General features: G+C 42.8%; 1 protein-coding gene across 1 annotated transcript; it reads right to left on the bottom strand.

Moving 5' to 3' along the window:
- Positions 1–777: 777 nt before the first annotated feature.
- Positions 778–20010, bottom strand: UBXN2A (UBX domain protein 2A). Its single transcript, XM_088467293.1, has 7 exons — positions 19904–20010; positions 14781–14841; positions 13400–13517; positions 12916–13025; positions 11534–11671; positions 9024–9185; positions 778–2583 (listed from the first exon to the last, which is right to left on the bottom strand). Exons 2-7 carry the CDS (start codon positions 14822–14824, stop codon positions 2394–2396), a joined length of 762 nt encoding a protein of 253 aa, XP_088323419.1. The 5' UTR covers positions 14825–14841; positions 19904–20010; the 3' UTR covers positions 778–2393.
- Between the last annotated feature and the right edge of the window lie 2045 nt (positions 20011–22055).

Below are 22055 nucleotides of genomic sequence, written 5' to 3' on the forward strand. Positions count from 1 at the left end.
CTGGAAATGAATGGACTGCAGCAGTGCCACTATGGTAGGGTTTAACAAAACATTTTTATTTTAAACCAGTGACACGCAGCGTTCAGGGCAGAGCATCTCTCTATAGTGCCCCTGGTTAAAACACTAGAAGGGGTATTAATTGCAAAGCAAATGTTCCAAATTGTATATTCATTTAGCGAACGCCCTACCAGCATTCCTTGTGGACAAAAGTTTCCCCATGAATTAATATGAGCTCTATCCCCTGTCTAGAAAGAGATAATCAGCATATCACACAACGGGTATGAGGCCACCTTGACACACCTGAACTGCGACTATCTAGAGTCTACCTGTGTCAGGAACGCTGTTACAGGCCAAAGGCCGGATTCTACCTACACGAATTTCTGGTGGAAAACCACAACTCTTATCTATATATTACAGGGAGGCTGAAAAGGCTCCCTTACGAGCCTGGTAGAAGTGCTGTACAATTTCTCTCTAGTTTTATAACAATTGTGCCATTTGTAGAACGTTAATAAATACATCTTCAGCTGTCCCAACCTACACACCATTGACATATGCGCGCGTTTTATGAATGTAAATCAAATACTAATATGGTCTATCTAGATTCAATTGCCATTTTCATTAAACCATTTAAGTTTGGACAACTGAAGGGCCCCCATACATCAGGTGGCCGTTTTAACGATTCCTAATCCGACCAGCACTGCTGGTCAGAAATGCCAATCGGCAGCCATTGATGTTCACCAATCCGTTGGGAAATAGTTGAAATTCTTCATGATAAAAATCCCAGATTTGCTAATCACAATCATATTTTGATCGTGATTAGCAAAATCAAGGAAATTCAATATATTTTTGATTTTACCGATGCCCTGACCCTGGCGATCAGGGAATTGGTCAATACATTGCAGATGTATGGGGGCTTTTCGGAAAAAAATTCTAACTTTGGGCTTATTTATCTGTATTGAAACAAGGTGCAATATTTGCACTGAACCTCAGAAGCCACCTTTTGTCTTTTTAGTCCAACTTGGGCAATGAGAGCAATGGGTTGACGTGGTTTAGCGGAAATATTACACTGCTTTGGAGCGTTAGTGAATAAGCCCTCCTGTCTTTAAATGCGGACTGACAAGATTCATAATGCATTGTAAAGTAACTGTTTGCGCATCACTTGACTCTCAGACTTTACGGCAGGACAGCCTGATTCCAGTAAGGCCATGTGACCCGTATATGAGCAGTTTATGCTCATCGATGAATCGTACCCCTATTACATACAAAGGCACAAACACTTAAATAAGCAGCCATCAGTTACACACCAGTAGCTTAAAATTTTTAATATATATATATATAAAAAAAAAAAATGAAGCTTAAAAATGTTAATTGGCTAACACACACACACACTGCAACCTTATGAAGTCAGTATGCAGATTAACAGTCCTTCGTCATAAGCTGACAGCAGGGGGCAGGCCTGAGAGTACTCGTTAGCTGTAGGGGTCTAGCAGGCCCCAGGTGGCCATGAGCTGGGGGAAAGCAGCCGGGGGTACAGTATGCTCTACGTATAATGTTGATTAGCAGACACATACGGTAACGGAGTGTAAACGCCCTTTCTTTTCATTATAAAATGCCCTGAAGAAAAGATGGGAACCGCCGTCTCATGCTGCTAGTCTTTATGTAACAAGCAGAAGTCCAGAGGGTAATGCCTGTCGTGCTAAATGAACTCAGGTTTTATTTTCAAAATTCAGTAATATAGCCTAAGATTGTTACCTTAAAGAGCATCAACCTGTCGCCAACATACACAGCTGCCACGTCTCAGAACACAATTTATCTCGGTCTCCTTTCTTAGTACATTCTGACGAATACTGGTTCCACCCACAAAACGGCTGCATATGCTGTAAGGAGGCGACAGGTCCAGGTTCTCCTTAATGGAGAAGACCAAAGCTGCAATCCCCACACCGCTAAACACAAAATGATTAATGTCATTCTTGCATGTTCTCCAGAACACATTCTGAAGTTGTTCTGACTATCCGAATTAACCATTGCAAGACAGGATTACGCGCTGCGCTTTAAAGCCATCACTTGCAGAATGCACAGCACTTTGTCAGTTGTGTAAAGGGACCTGAAGTTCTTTGGGAAAAACCTGAGAAGGAGCAAGCGGATTACAATGAGGCATTTTCTGTGGCAATGTATTTATGTTCTCCTTTCCCATCTCCTCACTTATGTTCATGAACAGAACTTGTCACCCAAAGCTGATAAACCAGTGGAGGTGTACAGTCCGCTCACAGTGCTTCTCACATTTAAAAAAGGGAAAGAAAAAAAAAGAAAAAAAAGAAAAATTGCCCAAACAAAATAAACGCTACATTTTGGGATCTCGGTGGCCTATAGACCGGTCGTCGAGGGGATTTGGACTAAGAGTTCCTGAAAGGTTCTGTGGTTTTCTGCAGTCTCTGGACCAGTACAACATTCTGCAGCCGAGCTTCCTGGATGGTGAGGGTCTCGTTCAGCAAGTCGCACAGTGGGAAGGAGGTCGCCAGCTTGAAGGGCATCTTCCCAGACTTACAAGGGATACTTTCCAGGAAATTTCGGACATCGGTGATCCTTAATGTGAAAGCAAAAAAATATATATATATTTTTTTTTACGCACGATAGTAATTTGCATGCAATAGAAACACAGGAAGGTACTCACTTATCATCCAGAATAGAACAGTTAAAACACTAATATCATAGAGGACCACCAACTTTTGTAATCATACCCAACTCACCTTTCATTTAAGATCGGCATAAATGATATAACACACACACGCTGGTATATATTACATATCCGGTAGACAAAGATGGGAAACCAGTGAGAGCACACTCACCTCACGTATAGCTTATATGCATAACTAAAGGCATCAATCAGCGGACATAAGAATACTCAATTATAATGTAGGAGACTGATATACTGCAGATAATGGGGATTCTATAAGATACTGAACATGCGGTGTGTTCAGTCTCTCATCTATGGCTTGCTCATGTTTGTCATTATTTATTAAACACAAAATAAACCAAATAAAATCTGTTGTTATTTTGTGTCACATGAGATTAGAGAAGACATTTTAGGGCTCTGCAAATAGTTCACGTGGTGTTAAAATAGCACAAAATAAGGGAGAGGTAAGGGAGACAACTAGTGTCGCCAACTAGAGCTGCCCACACATCCATCATGGTTCAGGGGTGGTTGGCGTGATTGCATGTGTCTAGGGGCCATACAAACCTGTGCTGCCCTGTAAGCATGGTTAGCCAATGACAGCACCCACATAGCAAATGCCAGATGGCTGCAAGTTGGGCCTTAAACTACTAAAATCTGTCCATATCTTCTCTGTGATCTTTTGGAGGTCAGTGGAACCTCACATGGGGTGAAATCCAGACCTAATTGGCTAACAAAATAGCCAGCCTCAGTGGGGCACATATGGCGTTTGGCAAGCCATGCCCAAGCGTGACAGACCACTACAAAGACGCCACTTTTCAGAACAACTCATCAAGAACAATACTATATAAACCACTTTGCAAACTAGAACTATGTACAGAAGGGGGAACATATTTAGGGGTTTATGTATCATGCAGTGAAAAGCGAGGAGAAGTGGACCAGTTGAGAAGTTGCCAATAGCAACCAACCAGCTGTGACGTCACATTGATCAAGTACAGTCTATAGATTAATAGGCAGGAGCTGATTGGTTTCTAGGGCAACTTCTTCACATTGTCCACTGCATCATACATAAACCCCTCAGGACTTTAGTCATGGTCTCCCCCAACTTGTGAAACACTTGTGACACTTTTCAGGATAACAGTGCAGCCCGCATGGGAGGTTGTACTATTCCTAGGCAAGGAGATGATCAATCACAGGTGGTCTATGAACACACTAATAAATTTATATATATATATATATATATATATATATATATATATATATATATATATATATATATATATATATATATATATATATATATATACATATACACACACACACACACACACACACATATATACATACACATATATATAATATATACATATATATACATACACACTAACTATAAGGAAATAAGAACTTGGGTGTCGCAGAAGCAATTCAGTGTGCGCCTGAAACAGTGACATCATCAAGCTGCCAGCTCTCCCTACATTGGCTCGGATCACAGGACCAGGTAGTTTAAATAATTCTTGAAGGCACCTTGACACGAGGGTGAGGGGGGTCATAGTTATTATCTTAAATACCATTATTGAGAAACTATCAACTTAAATTCAGCCTTTATGATGGCTGAACTGCTAAATGTTACGTTTGTGAACACTGCATAATGTGTAGACTTAAAAGCAGTGCTGAAACTTTGGTGGAGATTTATCAAATCTTGGGGCTAGCTTTACAAAGCGGCTGCTTTTATAATCCGCTGTTACTAGGTGGGTTTCAGCTGAACAGTTAAAGTGCCATGAACACTGGTGTGCTTTACACTTAATGTTATGCTGCTTTAAATTTTCAGCTGGAAGCCGCCCCTTTGTAACTATAGCCCTTAGAGAGATGAAGTGAAGAAGTCGGCATGTAAAATGACAGTCAGAAGCTGGTTGGTTGCTATGGACAACATCTCCCACCAAGATTTGATAAATCTTCCCCTTTATATTGCTTTAAAGGAAAAGTAACAATGCATAAAATCATGGTATAGCTTCAACGAGTCTTCTGTACGCTTAACCCCGCAAAGACACCAGTTACCTGGGCCTAGAGCTTTCCAATAAATAAGCTGAGAGCGGTCAGGAATTAGGCAAACACAAAACAGAGCACAGTGATGCAAATTAAAAGCAGACGTTAGTAAATAAACAGCGAGTACAGCATACAGGAGCTTTGTTTGGTTAGCTGTGCAGACACTTGTTTTATAACATCATAACACTACACATTAAAATGGTTATTATAGAGATATCCCCCCCAATGAAAACAAAAGGGATTTTTTTGTACTCGCTGTAAAATCAAATACTCAGAGTCCATCTTGGGGACACTGCGAAGACTCAGGGTTTAGAGGGGAGACTGAGGAGAAGGCACTAAATAGTTAACTATGGAAGATGACCCCCACCCCACCACCTATTCATTTCATTATCAAACAAAGCCGAAGAACACAACGTGCAATAAGTACACCCAAACCACAAACACACAGGTGCCAGAGGCACAATTAAAGCAACAAGGGAGGGAACGCAGTGTCCCCCAGATGGAAGATTTGATTTTACAAGAAGAAAAAAAAAAAAAAAACTTTAATTCGAGCTGTGGGACACTACGGAGATTCTGTGACTTCCCAACGCAAGCCACAATAGGGGGCGTCACACACAGGCCGAGCAAAGGTGTGGAAACTAACAACTAGCAAAAAAAGTGTGCAGAGGATAAAGAAACCACTCTCCACAGCTGCTCAACCAAGCTATCCTATCGCATCGCCTAAGCAGCACTCATGGCCTGAGTAGAATGCACCCAACAGGTACAGTCTCACCCAAGACAACGTGAGCCCGTTTAACAGTAGAAGTATTCCAGCGAGCCATGGATTGCATGGATGCAGGCCAGCTGCACCAGTGAGCGTCAGAGGACTAAAGAGACCGTCTGACTTCCCATCTGCTGCCGTCTTGTCAACATAAATCCACAACGCCAGGACAATACTCTAAGAAGCGGAGGATCAGAAGGATTTAAAAGATTGTAAAACAAGTTCCTGACTCAGGTGAAAGCGATAAACCACCTTAGGTTGAAAGGACGGCCATGTATGAAGTACCGAGCGGTTAGCATGGAAAATCAGGAAAGAACTGGCCGATAACGCTGCCAACTCCAAGACCTGTCGAGCAGAGGCAATGGCCAGAAGAAAAACTTCTTTACAAGTAAACCAACGCAAATCCACGAGGTACGTGGCGATACGATTCTGCTCATTGAATGAGTGTCCTGCCCCAAAATACAGTCCAAACAGAAAATAAAAATATCCTGTAAAATCTTGAATTGAGGTAGTCCCATGACAAACAAATTAGATGAGCTGGATTAAAGGTGATAATTAATCCACAGCGGTCGCACTGAAAATTTTATCGGAGCGTATTTTGGTTCCATCATTTCACAAGCAGATTCACTTATAATCCAGCTCATCCAATTTGTTATGGGACTACCTCACTTCATGCATAAATCACACTGGTAAGAAGACTTCTCATACAAGTTGTGGATAAGTCAGGTAAAAACTGCAACATCTTATAGGATCTTTTAATATTCTGTTTGGACTAAAGATGGCAGAGATGGCTGGAGCATACTTCTCCACCCTCCGCATGATTGTCTGACTGGACACAAAAAGGCCTGCCCCATAGGAGTCGCTGAGCTTGCGACAGGACATTCCAGACCGCCCTTAGTTCCAGCACATTGATGGAAAGGGCGGCCCTCCTCCTTGGACCAGGTGCCCTGAAAATCCCATATGGAGAACTGACTACCTCTGGACAGGTTGGGGGAGTGGAGCCACCAAACCATGGAGTGGAATCCTGGGAGTGACAAGGGGAACTGCCGCTGATCCAGACAGAGAGATCAGATTTCTTCCAACACTGCAGGAAATTATGTTGAAGAGCCCAGGAAAGGAAGCGAACAAAGGGAACAGCTTCGGATGTGGTTACCATCTTCCCCAGCAACTGCATACACCGCATGATACACACCAGGCGCGGGAGCAAAAGAGAGCGCACCAAAGGCTGCAGTACCAAAATCTTTCAGAAGAAAAACGCTTAAACAGGACGTGTCAAACAGAATGCTCAGGAACACCATCTTCTGAGCCGGGACCAGGTTGGTTTTGGACAAGTTGAGAATCCAAACATGTTTCTCCAAAGTCATTCACCACTTGCAGATGACAGCCGAGTAGTGGCCCAGTTGAAGCTTTTATCAACAAGTAGTCCAAGTAAAGGATGACGGTAATTCCCTAGCGACGCAACAGGGTGACCATTGGGGCCATGACCTTGGTGAAGACTCTGGGTGTGGTATAAAGGCTGAAGGGCAGAGCCTGAAACTGGAATGGGAGGGACCAGATGTCGAGTGATGTGAGGAATCTGACATCACCAGAGCCTGGGAAAGAACGGAGAAGGAGTTCTGTAATAAGAACCTCCGTGTCTGTGGTAGTGTGGGCAGGATGGCGACAGCCATCGAAACAGCACCAAAAAAAAAAAAAAAAAAAGATGAAGCGAAACGGGAGGCAGTGGAAGGCTGCGAGTAATGCCGCTCTGTCATCCAGCGCTAGAGCACTTGTAATCCCGCAATTAGGAGGGGCATATGATGAAGAATTAGGGTCCCAGCACACCCGCAGTAGTCTGGTGAACCTCTTCTGGGGCCAGGAGCAGAACATGGTGGAGAAGACAGATGCCGGTTGCCCTAACAGCCACTCCTCCACAGCCTGATTTTATACAAAATAAAATAGACTAGAAAGTAAATAAACGCCTTATTTCCATAATCGTTGTGCCTCTCCTGCAGGAACTAAAATACTGAATACCTGCATGAGGTGTCTATTCCTCAAGTCTCCCCTCTAAACTCAGTCTTCGCAGTATCCCCCAGTTCGGACAAAAGAGGAAAGCAAGTTACAGCATTAACATGTAAACAGCGCAACCTACAGGTGGTGTGATGTACTGAGACAGTTACAATAGACACAAAAGAAAGGGATGATCTCTTCCATGGAAATTTTAACATGCTATAAAGCCAAATTAAATTTTTTTCTGGTTGCTTTTAAAAGCACACACACAAAAAAAAAAAAAACACCACCACCAGTACACTCACCAGGGCTTCTGACAAAGGCAAATTTATTCGAACTTCACATCATGTCAGTACTCCAAATGACTGACGTTTCGGTCTGCTCAGAGACCTTTTTCAAGATCAGTCATCGGACAAAGAAATTACATGAATCTGTGTCTGATGATTGATCTTGAGAAATGTCTTGGAGCAGACAAACGGCGATCATTTGGAGTACCGACATGATGTGCACTTCGAATAAATTTGTCTTTTCAAGAAGCTCTGGTGAGTGCACTATTTGTATATTGGAGTATATACTGTGTCATTCCGGTCTGGGAAGACTCTGAAGTTGAAGCACCCCACCAGTTGTGATTCGTTTATTGTGAGTGCCGACTCACTATTGGACTAAAAAATATATTACTTATAGACACACACAGATACATATACACACAGCACTAATGTTATAGTATTCACCGTCCCAGTCAAGTCCTTGGTTTCAGTCATCATTTGTTAATATTGGCTAAATAGAGCCACAATAAATTGACACATTTTAGGAGTTACAGGGGAGCATACCCTACAATACACCAGTTACCAAACACATGGGTTTATGGAAAGAATGTTTGCAATAAAATGTCATATATGGCGCCTCTCACTGTAGGCAAGCACAGCAGACAATGGGCCTGATTCAGAGCCGGACGCGATTAGCGCTCGCTCGTCCAGAAAATAGGGGTGGCTATTCAAATGAACCGTTCGCTCTTTGCGGTCTGTTCACGCCTCTAAGTCTGAACGAGCGAACAAAACTTGCGGTCGTTTTTTGAAAAAATACGCCCCCTGGCCGTTCGCATCCTACGTCATGTCAGCTATTAGATTAATCGAGTACATCGACCAGGGTATGAACTGCTCGCTATTCTTGTGGCTGGTTTTTGCTACCACAATTTTGCGAGCAGTTCTGGCTATAAAATAACCCAGTGACGTGGTCAATGAAGCTGCTGTTTTAATTATGCACACCCATAAAACGCCCGTTTTGACCTTTAAGCACGCCTGCGTTCGGATCTCCACTCCCCGTTTTCAAGCACTTTCCCCCGTTACCACCCACATACGCCTCCTCCTGTCACTCAAATTATCAGGCATTCGCTATTTTGCGAGCACATGAATTTCGACCGCACTGACTGGTTCGCGCATGCGTATTACGATCCGTGCGCATGCGCAGTTTGGCAAACATCGCTCGGAGCGAACGAGCGGCCGCTTACGAGCGGCTCTGAATCAGGCCCAATGTGTCAGGAGTTAGTCACATACAGATTACCTATGTGAAGTGTTGAATTTCTGAACGATCCTCTTGCCGTCAGCCAACCAGATCTTAATGTTTGTAAAGGGCTCTGTCTCATCCAGCTCCACAGTAGGAAGAACCAGCTCATCCTCATTACACGTGTCGGTCAGTGCTTTGGTAACTAGTTTTGGCGTGGCGCTGAGGCAATGAAAGGACATGAAAGTACCCATTAGACATTTCTTTCCAGAGACCCCTGCAATGTCTCCACATGTTCCAAGAGGATTTCATTGGATAAAAATAACCACATTAAATGAACACCGAGATGTGCGGTCTCCGCCAGATCTGCCAACCAAATTGTGTTCTTTTGACTGGGCAGATCGCTTTCCTTTCCAAAAACACATAGGTGAAATGGATTATGGGCGATCTAAATGAAGAAACGTGGACAATTGTATTTCTGAATGATCTTCTGGATTAAATATTCATTCACACAAAATGATAGTTGTACAAACTAATTGCAAGAAGAAAATAATTGTGTGTTTGCTGGCATGGTCACCAGCATCCAGCCCTATTGCAAAACAGCATCTGTGTGCCAAAGCGCTGCCAAAGCAGATAGATGAGCCGGATCACTAAGCGTGCAGATCACATAGGACCCAAATAGGGCAACCAATTTAACATTTAAAAAAATGTTTTAATAAAAAAAAAAAAAAAAAACTTATTTAAATCAAATCAGTTTTTGATTATTTTTTTTTTATTTGATTTAAATAAGTTTTATTATAACATTTTTTTAAATAAACGTTTAAGAATTTAAAAAAAAAAAAAAAAGTAATATAAAATCCTATTTAAATCCAAAAAAAATGATTTAAAATCAAATAAATCCGTTTAAAAAAAAAAAAAAAAAAATGATCAAAAACTGATTTTTTTATTTTTTTTTTATATATTTACTTTTTAATCCAATTTTATGCAACCCTGTTTAGAAATCTACCAACTTCTCAGGGATCTTAGGCCAGTGTGTGCGTCTGACAATGTACTGAATATATATAGCACAGTGCTCCAGCCCAGCATACGTTGACACTTAATGGGTAATTGACAGCATAGTTGGACAGCTTTGTAGCAACATAGTAAAAAACAAGTGGAATGATAAATCTCTCCACTTAGGGTGTGCGTTACGACTGGTGACTCAGTATACAGATTTAAAACAAATATTTTATTCATACTAAAAAGGAAGGACAATAAACCTTCAATTAAGATTGTGTGCACATAAATACATACAACATATAATATAAAATTCACAATTTGTGATCCTCCTCCTGTTTCGGTATGAATAAACAAGGGTCAATATATGTAACAAATACTGCCACAGATCTATAGTAATTAATTGATTTGCTCCACACTCTGGGGGTCATTCAGACCCGCTCGCGAGCGGCAGTACGCTCGCAAGCGGGTCTGCTCGCGAGCGGCAGTACGCTCGCAAGCGGGTCTGCTCGCGAGCGGCAGTACGCTCGCAAGCGGGTCTGCTCGCGAGCGGCAGTACGCTCGCAAGCGGGTCTGCTCGCGAGCGGCAGTACGCTCGCAAGCGGGTCAATGTTCCCCACTGCGCATGCGCACGACGGAGGGAGCTCCGTCGTGCGCATGAGCGAGACCCGGACTGCGACAGCCAAGCTGTCGCTCCGGGTCTCGCACCAAAGGGGGCGTGCTGTAGATGTTGATTGATAGCACGCCCCCTTTGGTGGGCGTGCCGGGGGCGTGGCTGCCAGACGGAGGCGTTCCCTTGGGAACTACCGTCTGAAGCCGGCCCCATTGACATCACTAGTGATGTCAGTGGGAGTGATTTTGGCTCTGATAGAGCCAAAATCACTCCAGGGCTTGCGGCAGCGAGACCATACCGCAGGGTCTCCGTCGCAAGCCCGATGGTCAAGACCATCGCGACCATCATCATGGACGCTCGCATAAGCTGTGGGTGGTAACCCACAGCTATGCGAGCGTCCATGAGGACGCTCCTAAAACAGGTAGGAGGGCCCTGATTCAGAGCGAGCCCTCTGGTCAGAGCGTTCAGCTCTGAATCAGGCCCTCTGCTCGCAAGGATGTCAGTCATTTTTCATTAAAATCCTACTTTAGATAAAAGGGCTTGTTCCCTAGTATAACTTGACATATTTGTGACAAAAGATACTAGCCGTCTTTCAATTCCAATTATATTTATGTGCACACAATCTTAACTGAAGGTTTAATGTCTTTCCTTTTAAGTGTGAATAAAATATTTGTTTCACATCTGTGTCCTGGGTCACCAGTGGTAATACGCACCCTAAGTGGAGTGATTTATCATTTCACTTGTTTTTAACTTACTTTCTTTATATTTTGGTTACTACAGAAGTATCCATTGAGGAGCAGCGTTATATATATATATATATATATATATATATATATATACACACACATAGATTATTACGGTTGCACCGTTTAATAGGAGAGCGCCTCGTGTTAGAGTTATTAGATTAATTTGATCTCTTTTTTTTTTTTTTTTTGTTAGTAAAGCTTTGTAGGAATCTCACCTTCCCAGTCGGTGACCCTGCCCGGAAAATGGATCCACATGTTTCTTCCTTATCGAGTACTCCTCACTCTTCCGGTCTTCGACATTCACAGCCACCTCTTCTTTCTCGCACGTCTTCTCCAGCTCCGGGGGAAGCTCCCTGGCACAGGAAATAGCAAGCAATCCGTTGCAACATTAATGTATTCTGGAATCTATATACATTTTTGTTTCACGATTACATAGTGTTGTGTCCTGTAATCAACTCTGCCCAAATGAGTGGAGTCACTGATCATTGTGTCGCTACCTATGACACAGACAATATTAGTGCAAATATGGCTACTAAATCTATATAGCAAAAGTAAAAGCGACAAACCAATAAGGCCTACACAAGGGTTTGTTTACAATTTGGCGTTACCCCTGGTGGCCAAAACGGACGACATCAAGCAGCTTCATGTTCAGGGGAAGTGCCCTGATCACTTGCCAAAACTCGCTTAAGCCTATCAGTGCTGGATTCATATGGGGATGTTCAGAGTATAAATGCATACACAGGCCAATAACATCTTGCAACCATATTTATGGCCATGATCAATAATAGTAAGAATGTATTATTCGCCACCACGATAGAATTTGGGGACAATTTCCCAGAGATAATGTAGCCAAGTAATACTGGGACCCCTGGTGTCGAAAATATAATGTGCCTTAAGGAGCATAATCTAGACGATATGCTCCCTGAGCGATATCGTCTAGTGTGTCCCTGGCAGGGTGTGCTCAATGTCGTTCATGACATTGAGCACACCCGCTGAACGATATCAGTAACGATATCGTTCAGCGCCGGGCTCTCTCTCCCCCCCCATTCCCCAACATGCAGCAACCTGACGATATAGTCAGGTTGACCTGCATGTTTGCCAGATGAACGCTAAAGACAAACGACCTGCGGGAACGCGCATCATTAGTCGTTATCGTTCATGTAAAAAAAAATGGACGATAAAGTAAACGATATCGTTATGTCGTCCACTTTAATCGCCCACTGTGTATACACCTTTAGACTCTTCCAATTTTTCATAGTAGTTTCATTAAATAAAAAAAACTACTAAGTCCACACTAACCACTTTGTTAAAAATAACAATAAAATTCTTCTTTTTGATCCATAAGCCAAATAGCAACCAAAAAAGGAGACAGACAGACACACAAACTGACTATTGCTAAATACAGGGAAAAACAGGAACTCCACCACCACCAGGGGAAGGTTTGTGATTGGTTACAGAGATAATGATATGTAATATGTGTAAACTTGTATCCTGACAATTTAAAGAAAGTCCTGAATAGAACGTAAAAAAAAAAAAAAGTACAAAAAAAACAACAATGGCTAATAGTGATCATACATTTGATTATGTCTGCACTTACCCCCTCCTCATAGAGTCCATGAACTGGCGGTTTGCAGCATCTGTATAGTCCCTGAGTTGTCCATCGTTGATTGTAAACCCATTTTTCCACATCTTGATAACAACATCTGCCTACAAGGGGACACAAACCACCCGGGATCACAACACAGACAAATTGTAAACAGGATCAAGCAGCACCGTGGACCATTAGAGAATGGAGAAGGTTTGGGGCGTGAGCATCTGGAAGACGTGGGGAACAATAATTCCCCCCCTCCCACCCAGAAGAAGTGGCGCAGTCTTCATCTTTAACAGTTACCACGTTAATATTTTTAACTATAAAATTAGGAACTTCATTAATGGCAGCCACAGCATCGTACTAATGTGCAATTATGTCACAAAAAATGTGCAAAGGTATCGACAGAAGCAATAAGAGCTGGAGACCAACAATTCACTGCACCTAATACGTTGTATAATTATTACTCTACCCTAGAGGTAAATATACTTACACAACTATCTTCTTCCGGTGAAGCGTTAACGCCAGCGTCATTTGCTTCTTCAAACAGGCTGTTCACAAAGGAGTCGCACCTCTTCCGCTCAATGCCCCTTCTCCCTGCCCTGGAAGCTCTATAATAAAAATACAAGTTCGCATTACAAATTACAAAGGTTTAACCAAGCTAGGTACATACACTGATACTGCAGGACAAGTAACAGTAGGGAAAGCTGCATTCATTGTATACTGGGAGCATACACCGATACTGCAGGACAAGTAACAGCAGGGAAGGCTGCAGCCATTGTACACTGGGAGCATACACTGATACTGCAGGACAAGTAACAGCAGGGAAGGCTGCAGCCATTGTACACTGGGAGCATACACTGATACTGCAGGACAAGTAACAGCAGGGAAGGCTGCAGCCATTGTACACTGGGAGCATACACTGATACTGCAGGACAAGTAACAGCAGGGAAGGCTGCAGCCAATGTACACTGGGAGCATACACTGATACTGCAGGACAAGTAACAGCAGGGAAGGCTGCAGCCATTGTATGCTGGGAGCATACACTGATACTGCAGGACAAGTAACAGCAGGGAAGGCTGCATCCATTGTACACTGGGAGCATACACTGATACTGCAGGACAAGTAACAGCAGGGAAGGCTGCATCCATTGCATACTGGGAGCATACGCTGATACTGCAGGACAAGTAACAGCAGGGAAGGCTGCATCCATTGCACACTGGGAGCATACATCGATACTGCAGGACAAGTAACAGCAGGGAAGACTGCATCCATTGTACACTGGGAGCATACACTTATACTGCAGGACAAGTAACAGCAGGGAAGGCTGCATCCATTGTACACTGGGAGCATACACTGATACTGCAGGACAAGTAACAGCAGGGAAGACTGCATCCATTGTACACTGGGAGCATACACTGATACTGCAGGACAAGTAACAGCAGGGAAGGCTGCATCCATTGTACACTGGGAGCATACACTAATACTGCAGGACAAGTAACAGGGAAGCCGGCACGCATTTCACACTGGGAGCATACACTGATACTGCAGGACAAGTAACAGCAGGGAAGACTGCATCCATTGTACACTGGGAGCATACACTGATACTGCAGGACAAGTAACAGCAGGGAAGGCTGCATCCATTGTACACTGGGAGCATACACTGATACTGCAGGACAAGTAACAGCAGGGAAGACTGCATCCATTGTACACTGGATCTCCAAAGTGGAAGAGCTTTCTAATAGTTATGGCAGCATCTAGTTAGGACAATAGGATCATTACTACAAAAGGGAAGGATGGATTCACTCTGTGATACTTCTCTTATTACAAAAATTTAGGCACTAAATAAAAACACATGAAGGAAAGGACAGTACCTGTCTTGGGGCTTCATTGTGTCAGATTTGTCAGCTTCTCTCATCTTTGTACCACTTCACCCTGTTACACGATAGAGAAAATAAAAAGAATATGCTATTGCCCTTTGTACATACAGCAAAAAACAGATTTATTTAATATGCATCATCAAAATGTGCACAAAGTAAGCCAGAGCCTGGCAAGTACTAGTTACCAGTGGATATAAAGGCATGTTAAGGTCTGGGTTAGGGGACTGGTTAGAGTTGCAAAATCCCTCTACCATAACTAGAGTGTGTTATTCACTGGCATTACCATGACACCTGCTAACACTAAGGGCCATATCCAATTAGCGGCGATAAACTGCATCTTGGCGATAAGAGTTCGCAGGTGCAAACTTTTCACAGTAAAATCCCCTCCCCCTTCAATAACAAAATAGGCAAAAAGTATTTTTTTTTATTAGTTTAATTTAGCCAATAATAATGACATGCCATCTTCGGTGTGAAAAAAATTTAAAAGTGTTGGAAAGTGGGTTTATACTGTGGTAGGTAGTTTGGGTGGCTGTATGGATGGGACAAGTGTTTTAAATATAGCTGCAGCAGGTGTTTTTTTTTATTTTATTTTATTTTTTTTAAAGTGCACTTTCAGGACCCAAAAATATACTTGCACCCAATTGAAGTGTAGCATTTATTTTGGACAAAAAAAAATAAAATTTGCTTTTTATAATTTTTCCAATGTTATACAAATATGCATATAACAGCCATTTAACTCAATTTAAGAACCCCCAAATACGATAAGGGACACTAATACACTTTTAGAATGATTTCCTATGTCAGGGAGCCTTTTTAAGTGGCATATACAGATTTTGCCAAATCTTGCTGTACTTTGCGCTGGATTCTCCACTAACAGTTTTCATATCTTTTGTCGTGTTCCCGCTAGGATTTGGAATGGGCAGGGTGCACTGACGTCCCTGTTGGGGGCGGTGCGGCCCAGCCAACGTCAATATTGGGGGCATGTTTATCTGGCAGCGTCATTAACGCGGGCGTGCCCTGCACCAACAGAGGTGCTGGGCTTCCCCCAAACTCTCCCTTGATGTAAATAGATGCCGTGCACTTCATCTATTCACGCGGCGGCAGAACGGCAGCGCCAGGCTGTTTTAACAGGGCACATTTTGCCCTTTAAAAAGGCAAGGCGCGGCGCTAAAACCACCTAGCGTGAATACTTTCGTAATAGGATAGGGCGAAAAACGGGAGCATAGACAAAAGACGAGAAAATATCGCACCAAAACACGCAAATTGTGCGAAAACTTGGATATGACCCTAAATATTTTACTTTAGGTAGCAGTTATGGGCAACTAAAGCTGGGTACACACCTTTTCTATTACAGGTAAAACTCTCCAGATCAGCCATGCAGTCTGTCCCCAGAGCACCGTACACACTGCGCAGACATAGCACAAAGTGTACGGGTTTCTATGGGATCGAGAGGTCGAGCCAACAAAATTTTAACAGAACATTAGATGCGACCTCCCAATCCCAACCGTTGCAGGAGCGTTAAAAGCATTTTATCGGCTAACGCTCCTGCATCGGGACAGCGTACACACCTATACAATCCAACGGCCGTTCTCTCGATATCGAAAGAACAGCCTGACAATTGTATAGGTGTGTGCCGAGCTTACCAGATGCAGGCTTCACTTCATTTAGAGTCTCTTAACTCCCCAATTCCATGAGCACTAAAGTCTCAAATGAGGCATGGATCTCTGCTGTATGACTTTAGTGGAACCCTTTCTCTTACGATGAGCCAAAACCTAGGGGTCAATCCTATTACGTGCGAACTGCCGTTGCAACGGCGTTAAAACACCGGCAACGGACCAGCACCTCGCAGCCCGCTCAGAGCCAGAATTCGGTTTATTTTGCTAGGAGCCCAATGGGACTGCGAGGAAAATTCAGCTAATTTGGACTGCTGTAAATTACGGTCATTACCGCAATGACTCACACCGGTAAGAACATTGCGGCTAATAGGATTGACCCCTTAATCTCTATCCGCTTTTTTAAAAGAAAAACTATGGGGCGATTTTGATAGTGCACGGTACTGTTTGAGCACAGTCTTCATGGCATCCTCAAAAAGGAAGGTTCTTTAAATTACCAACTCCCTATGCCAGTGGTTCCCAAACTGTGTGCCATGGCCTCAGTTTGGTGGTCAAGAACCAAATCTAATTATTTATGTTCAATGTAATGTAAATATGTGGACAAACAGAAGCTCAAACCTGTCCACCACCATATACATGAAACGAAGGATGACGGGTCAGCATAATTTACTTAATTGTTTTTTTAACTGAATTTCTCATTAAACTTTTGGCTTAGGGGTGCCTTGAAAACAATCCTGATACTCTAGGGCGCCATGATTCAAAAAAGTTTGGGAACCACTGCCCTATGCCATTAGAGTCTTCAGATGCGTCAAGGGTAGAGTCCTTTACCATAATATCACACAGGTTGTCTTCAGCTCTCCCCAAAAAGACAAGGCCGGGTCATATCAACACACTGATTTTACCTCACCAGCTCAGATTTTCATAAAATTTGTCATATGGAGAGTATATATGTAGTCTAAGAAAAATACAATATATTATTTACATATCTCATGACGTTTCCAAAATATGGCTATGAAACATTATAAAAAATCTGTAAAAAAATGCACAACCAGCATATTTTCAAATCGCCATAGCAAATAGCGAAATACAACACAATAGGCTTTGTGAGGAGAAACTTTTTCCAAATTCAAACTGAAATTTTTGCTCATGATTATCTCAAAAAGTGCGTTGACAAAAAAAGTAAAAAAAAAAAAAGTTCTGGAAATAGTCTATACCAATGTTAATATGTTTGTCGAAATTTAAAAGTGGGAGTATAATAGGTTCATAGTTAAAAATTATTTTTAAACAGGAGCAGGCACTACGTTGGAAAAAAATTAGGGCATACTTTTAAATCCAATTATATGAGGGAACAACTAAAGTTAGCCCAACACTCAATATTTGAATTAAATGTAAATTATCTACAGGAAAGAATATATAATATAGATATTATATATTCTCACATGTAGAGATTGTCAAAAGGTAATTAAGAGAATTTATAAAAATTCAAATATTGTAGGCCTAATTATATGGACTGCAACATCATTTACTGTCCTCATTATATCTAAATTAATCACAAGTCATTAAAGGCCACAGAGCAACAGTTTCTAGACGTCATTCTCTCTTCAGATTGCAAATGCAGCTCTCACACACACACACGGACTGAGTATTTGGACTTATATGACGTGATATAATTGGACTTCATCTGATTTTAGCACGCCTGTTGAGTTGGACTGACAGTGTCTTCTTTGTTTGGTCACAGCGAGTTGAAGATCTTCGTACGTTTCGTCATGGCGGATGAGGAAGACGTGTCTGTAAGATTACGTCGGAGATGTGTGATTGAATTTTGTGTTCAACTTAGAAAAAGCAGAAATGAGACTCATGAAATGTTACAGCGAACATACGGTGGAGAAACAATTAGCCGTGCTGCAGTATTTTGGTGGTGGAAGCACTTCAAAGAGTGTAACACGCAAGTGCATTCTGGGAGACCATCCACCGCGGTTACAGATGTAAACATTGCCAAATCTGCAGAGATGCTACACAATGACAGAAGATAACTTTACTCAAACGTTTAGCTTCACTGGGCGTCTCATTCGTACAGGTTCAGCATATTGTGACAAAGGAACTGAAAATGCATCGCGTGTGTGCCAGGTGGGTACCCGGAAATCTCGTAAGAACAACGTTCGAATGTTGGAGAGGATACCCGATCTCCCGATATAGATTGTGAAGAATTGTGGATTTGTCATTAGGATCCGGAATCCTCACAACAGTCCAGTGTGTGATTCCCTTAGCGTGTAAAATCATGCTTCTGCGCTACTTTGATGTGCACGGTATGACACTACAGCAAGAAAATGTTCAGATCCTGTGGAGTTATATATATATATATATATATATATATATATATATATATATATATATATATATATATTAGGGATGTGCAGGCTCGGATAGGTTCGAGTTTGCACGTGGAGTTCGGATTTTTCCCTCCAAAAAAACGGAACTCAGAAAGAGGCAAAACGTCATCTTGCATGGACGAACATCATCATTCCTGGACAAAGGAATGATGATGTTCGTCCATGCAAGATGACGTTTTGCCTCTTTCTGAGTTCCGTTTTTTTGGAGGGAAAAATCCGAACTCCACGTGCAAACTCGAACCTATCCGAGCCTGCACATCCCTAATATATATATATATATATATATATATATATATATATATATATATATATATATATATATATATATATATATATATATATATATAGTGTTAACTCTAGCTCCGGCGGCAGGCAGGGCGCCGGAGCTAGAGAGGGCAACCTTATGCTGCGCGCACGCACCCAAAAAGGGGGCATGGTCATGAAAAGGGGGAGTGTCTATAAGACACATCCCCTTTTCATCATACTTGGGGGCGTGCACGACGCTTACGGACATGCCAGGCAGCCCCCAAGCGCTGTAGAAAGGGAGAATAGATGCCAGGCGCAACCGCCCGGCGTATATTCTCCGGCAGTGACGTCACCGCATGTTTCTCCACCCACAGGACTCTGCGTCCCGCGGGTGAAAACGGCACCCGCAGGCTGTGAGGGCAGGGCGCTTTTTGCCCTCCTCCTGGCAGCCTTGCGGGGACGCTATATATATTATATATATATTCCAACATGATCCCTTCCTCCAGGTACAAAATGCTCTGCTCCTGGACGTCCCACCTAATTTATGATTGGAGACACCTATGTTGAACTAGGTAATTGATGAGAAGGCAATGTATAGATATATCTATATACACACACATATTATATTATAGTGCACAATGACCTATTTGCAAAACACGTGAATCATGCCTGGAATTCAAACATACAGGTAGAGAGGTAACAGTCATGTTGAATCATCAAAACAACAGTGGAGATACAGAGATACCTAATAACCAGCCGCACCATACAAAACAATGAGGGTACATTGCACATTATATACAGCAAATGGCGGCTGAAGACGTGACCTGTGGATGAGAGGAGCTGTGATCAGGCTGGCCTGTGTACTCACCATCGCCATGACAGACACAGTGACACAGCGCACGCACACCTGTCTGCACCGAGCGACCCCCCTTCCCTACTGTCCCGCAGGCAGCAGCAGCACCTATTGCCAGAAGCCGCTGCTGACGCCACCACATACCCTGCCAGCTTCTCGCGAGAGGATGTCGCCCTGGCCGGAGCAGCCATGTTTAGTGTGGGAAAATGGCTCCCCTGACACCAGTGATAGATAACAAAGCATTCAGGATAAATTAACTGAAGCCGGAAAGCTGGATACAGCCTATTAGTCCTGCTATGATAGAATGGCTGATTACATTAATAGCTATCATACTGTAGTTGGGGATTAGCAGAGGTTGTTTCTGAAAGTCTTTTAAAAAATACATTTATGGTTTAACCAATGTCATGACCCTACTTCCCCTGTTCCAGATGAAGGGCATATTGGGTTGGCATAGTATCCTATGTCTGTGTATATAGTGTCTAAGCCAGTGATTCCCAACCTCGGTCCTCAAGACACACCAACAGTCCTGTTTTTAGTGATATCCATGGTTGAGCACACATGGATAAATCAAAATAACTGAGGTACTAATTAAGTTACATGTGCTCAAGTATGGTTATCCTTAAAACCTGGACTGTTAGTGTGCCTTGAGGACGATGGTTGGGAACCCCTGCTCTAAGCCAGAGGTTCTCAAACTCAGTCCTCAGGACCCCACACAGGTCATGTTTTGCAGGTATCCTAGCAGGTGCACAGGTGTCGTCATTACTCACTGACACATTTTAAAAGATCCACAGGTGCAGCTAATTATTTCACCTGTGATTCTGTGAGGAGACCTGGAAAACGTGCACTGTTTGGGATCCTGAGGACCGAGTTTGAGAACCTGTGCTCTAAGCTATTGCCCGCCACCTGCAGCAATCCGGCCCACTGACTGGACCACAGTTTGGACGTCGCAGACCCTCCAACATGACCCATTCCACCAGGTACAAAATGCTCTGGTCCTGGACTTCCCACCTAATGTATGATTGCAGTCACCTGTGTTAAACTAGTTAATTGATGAGAGTTGTGTTTAAACACAGGTTGCTGCAATCATAGAACAAGTGGGGAGTCCTGGACCAGAGCATTTTGTACATGGTGAAAGGGGTCATGTTGGAGGGTCTGACGTCTTAAGCTGGCCACACACTAGACCAACTTAAGCTGGCCACACACTAGACCACCTTACATCCAATCTTCCAACTAGTTGATTGGTTGGAATGAAAATCTGGTAAGGGATGAAAGCAAGTGACAATCAGCAATTTGCTCCCAAACGCCGGAAAATGGACTAAAAACTGTTGTTTGAACAAATTTTTTGGTCAAACTTGTCTGCTGATCATCAATTACTCCCATATGTCACCAGATTTTCATTCCAACCAATCAACTAGTTGGCTGGTTGGATGAAAGTTGGTCTAGTGCAGTGTTGGCTAACCTTGACACTCCAGCTGTTATGGAACTACATAACCCAGCATGCACTGCTACAGTTTTGCTATTAGGGCATTCTAAAATTGTGGCAGGGCATGCTGGGAAATTTAGTTCCACAACAGCTGGAGTGTCAAAGTTAGCCAACACGGGTCTAGTGTGTGGCCAGCTTAACAGCTTTAAAGCCCAAGACATAGAGGAAGGCCGTATAATCAACATGGCTGCTGGGGCAGTTTCCCAGGGGCACCCCACACGGGAGGACCCCACACTTAGCTACACCACCATTGTGGGAGGCACTGTGGCATAATGTGAACAGGGGGTTCTCTGTGGCATAACGTGAACTGGAGGCAGCACACTTGTAAAGCGCTGGGGAATATATGTGCGCTGTATAAATAACTGGTAATAATAATAATAACTTGTGGTGCTGGAAGTATTCACACATTATACTTTTTAAAAACATCACCAGTATTTCATTTTTACAATTATCCGACCCTAATAACAAACAAATTAGGTTATCAGAGGTGGGCGCTACTAGACCTTAATTTCAGTTGAATTAATACACAGAAGGAAATAAAAAGATAAATAGAAGTATAAAATGTAGTAATGGTGGAGATGAAGTGTCTAAGGGGGTCATTCAGACATGAATAGTCTTCAATCCGACGCGTTACTTTCGACCCGCAGGTCTTTTTCAAGGCATATCCGATCCTGACAGCAGTGC

The sequence above is a fragment of the Taudactylus pleione genome, unplaced genomic scaffold, assembly GCF_031769625.1.
Source record: "Taudactylus pleione unplaced genomic scaffold, aTauple2 ptg000070l, whole genome shotgun sequence".
Taxonomy (NCBI): Eukaryota; Metazoa; Chordata; class Amphibia; order Anura; family Myobatrachidae; genus Taudactylus; species Taudactylus pleione.

What these genes read in the sequence shown, in the direction of transcription:
- UBXN2A (XM_088467293.1), bottom strand. Translation starts at nt 14,824, where the DNA reads ATGAGAGAAGCTGACAAATCTGACACAATGAAGCCCCAAGACAG. An exon ending in ACAATGAAGCCCCAAGACAG is followed by an intron (nt 13,518 to 14,780) that starts GTACTGTCCTTT and finishes TTTTTATTATAG; the next exon opens with AGCTTCCAGGGCAGGGAGAA. An exon ending in AAATTCAACACTTCACATAG is followed by an intron (nt 2,584 to 9,023) that starts GTAATCTGTATG and finishes TTTCACATTAAG; the next exon opens with GATCACCGATGTCCGAAATT.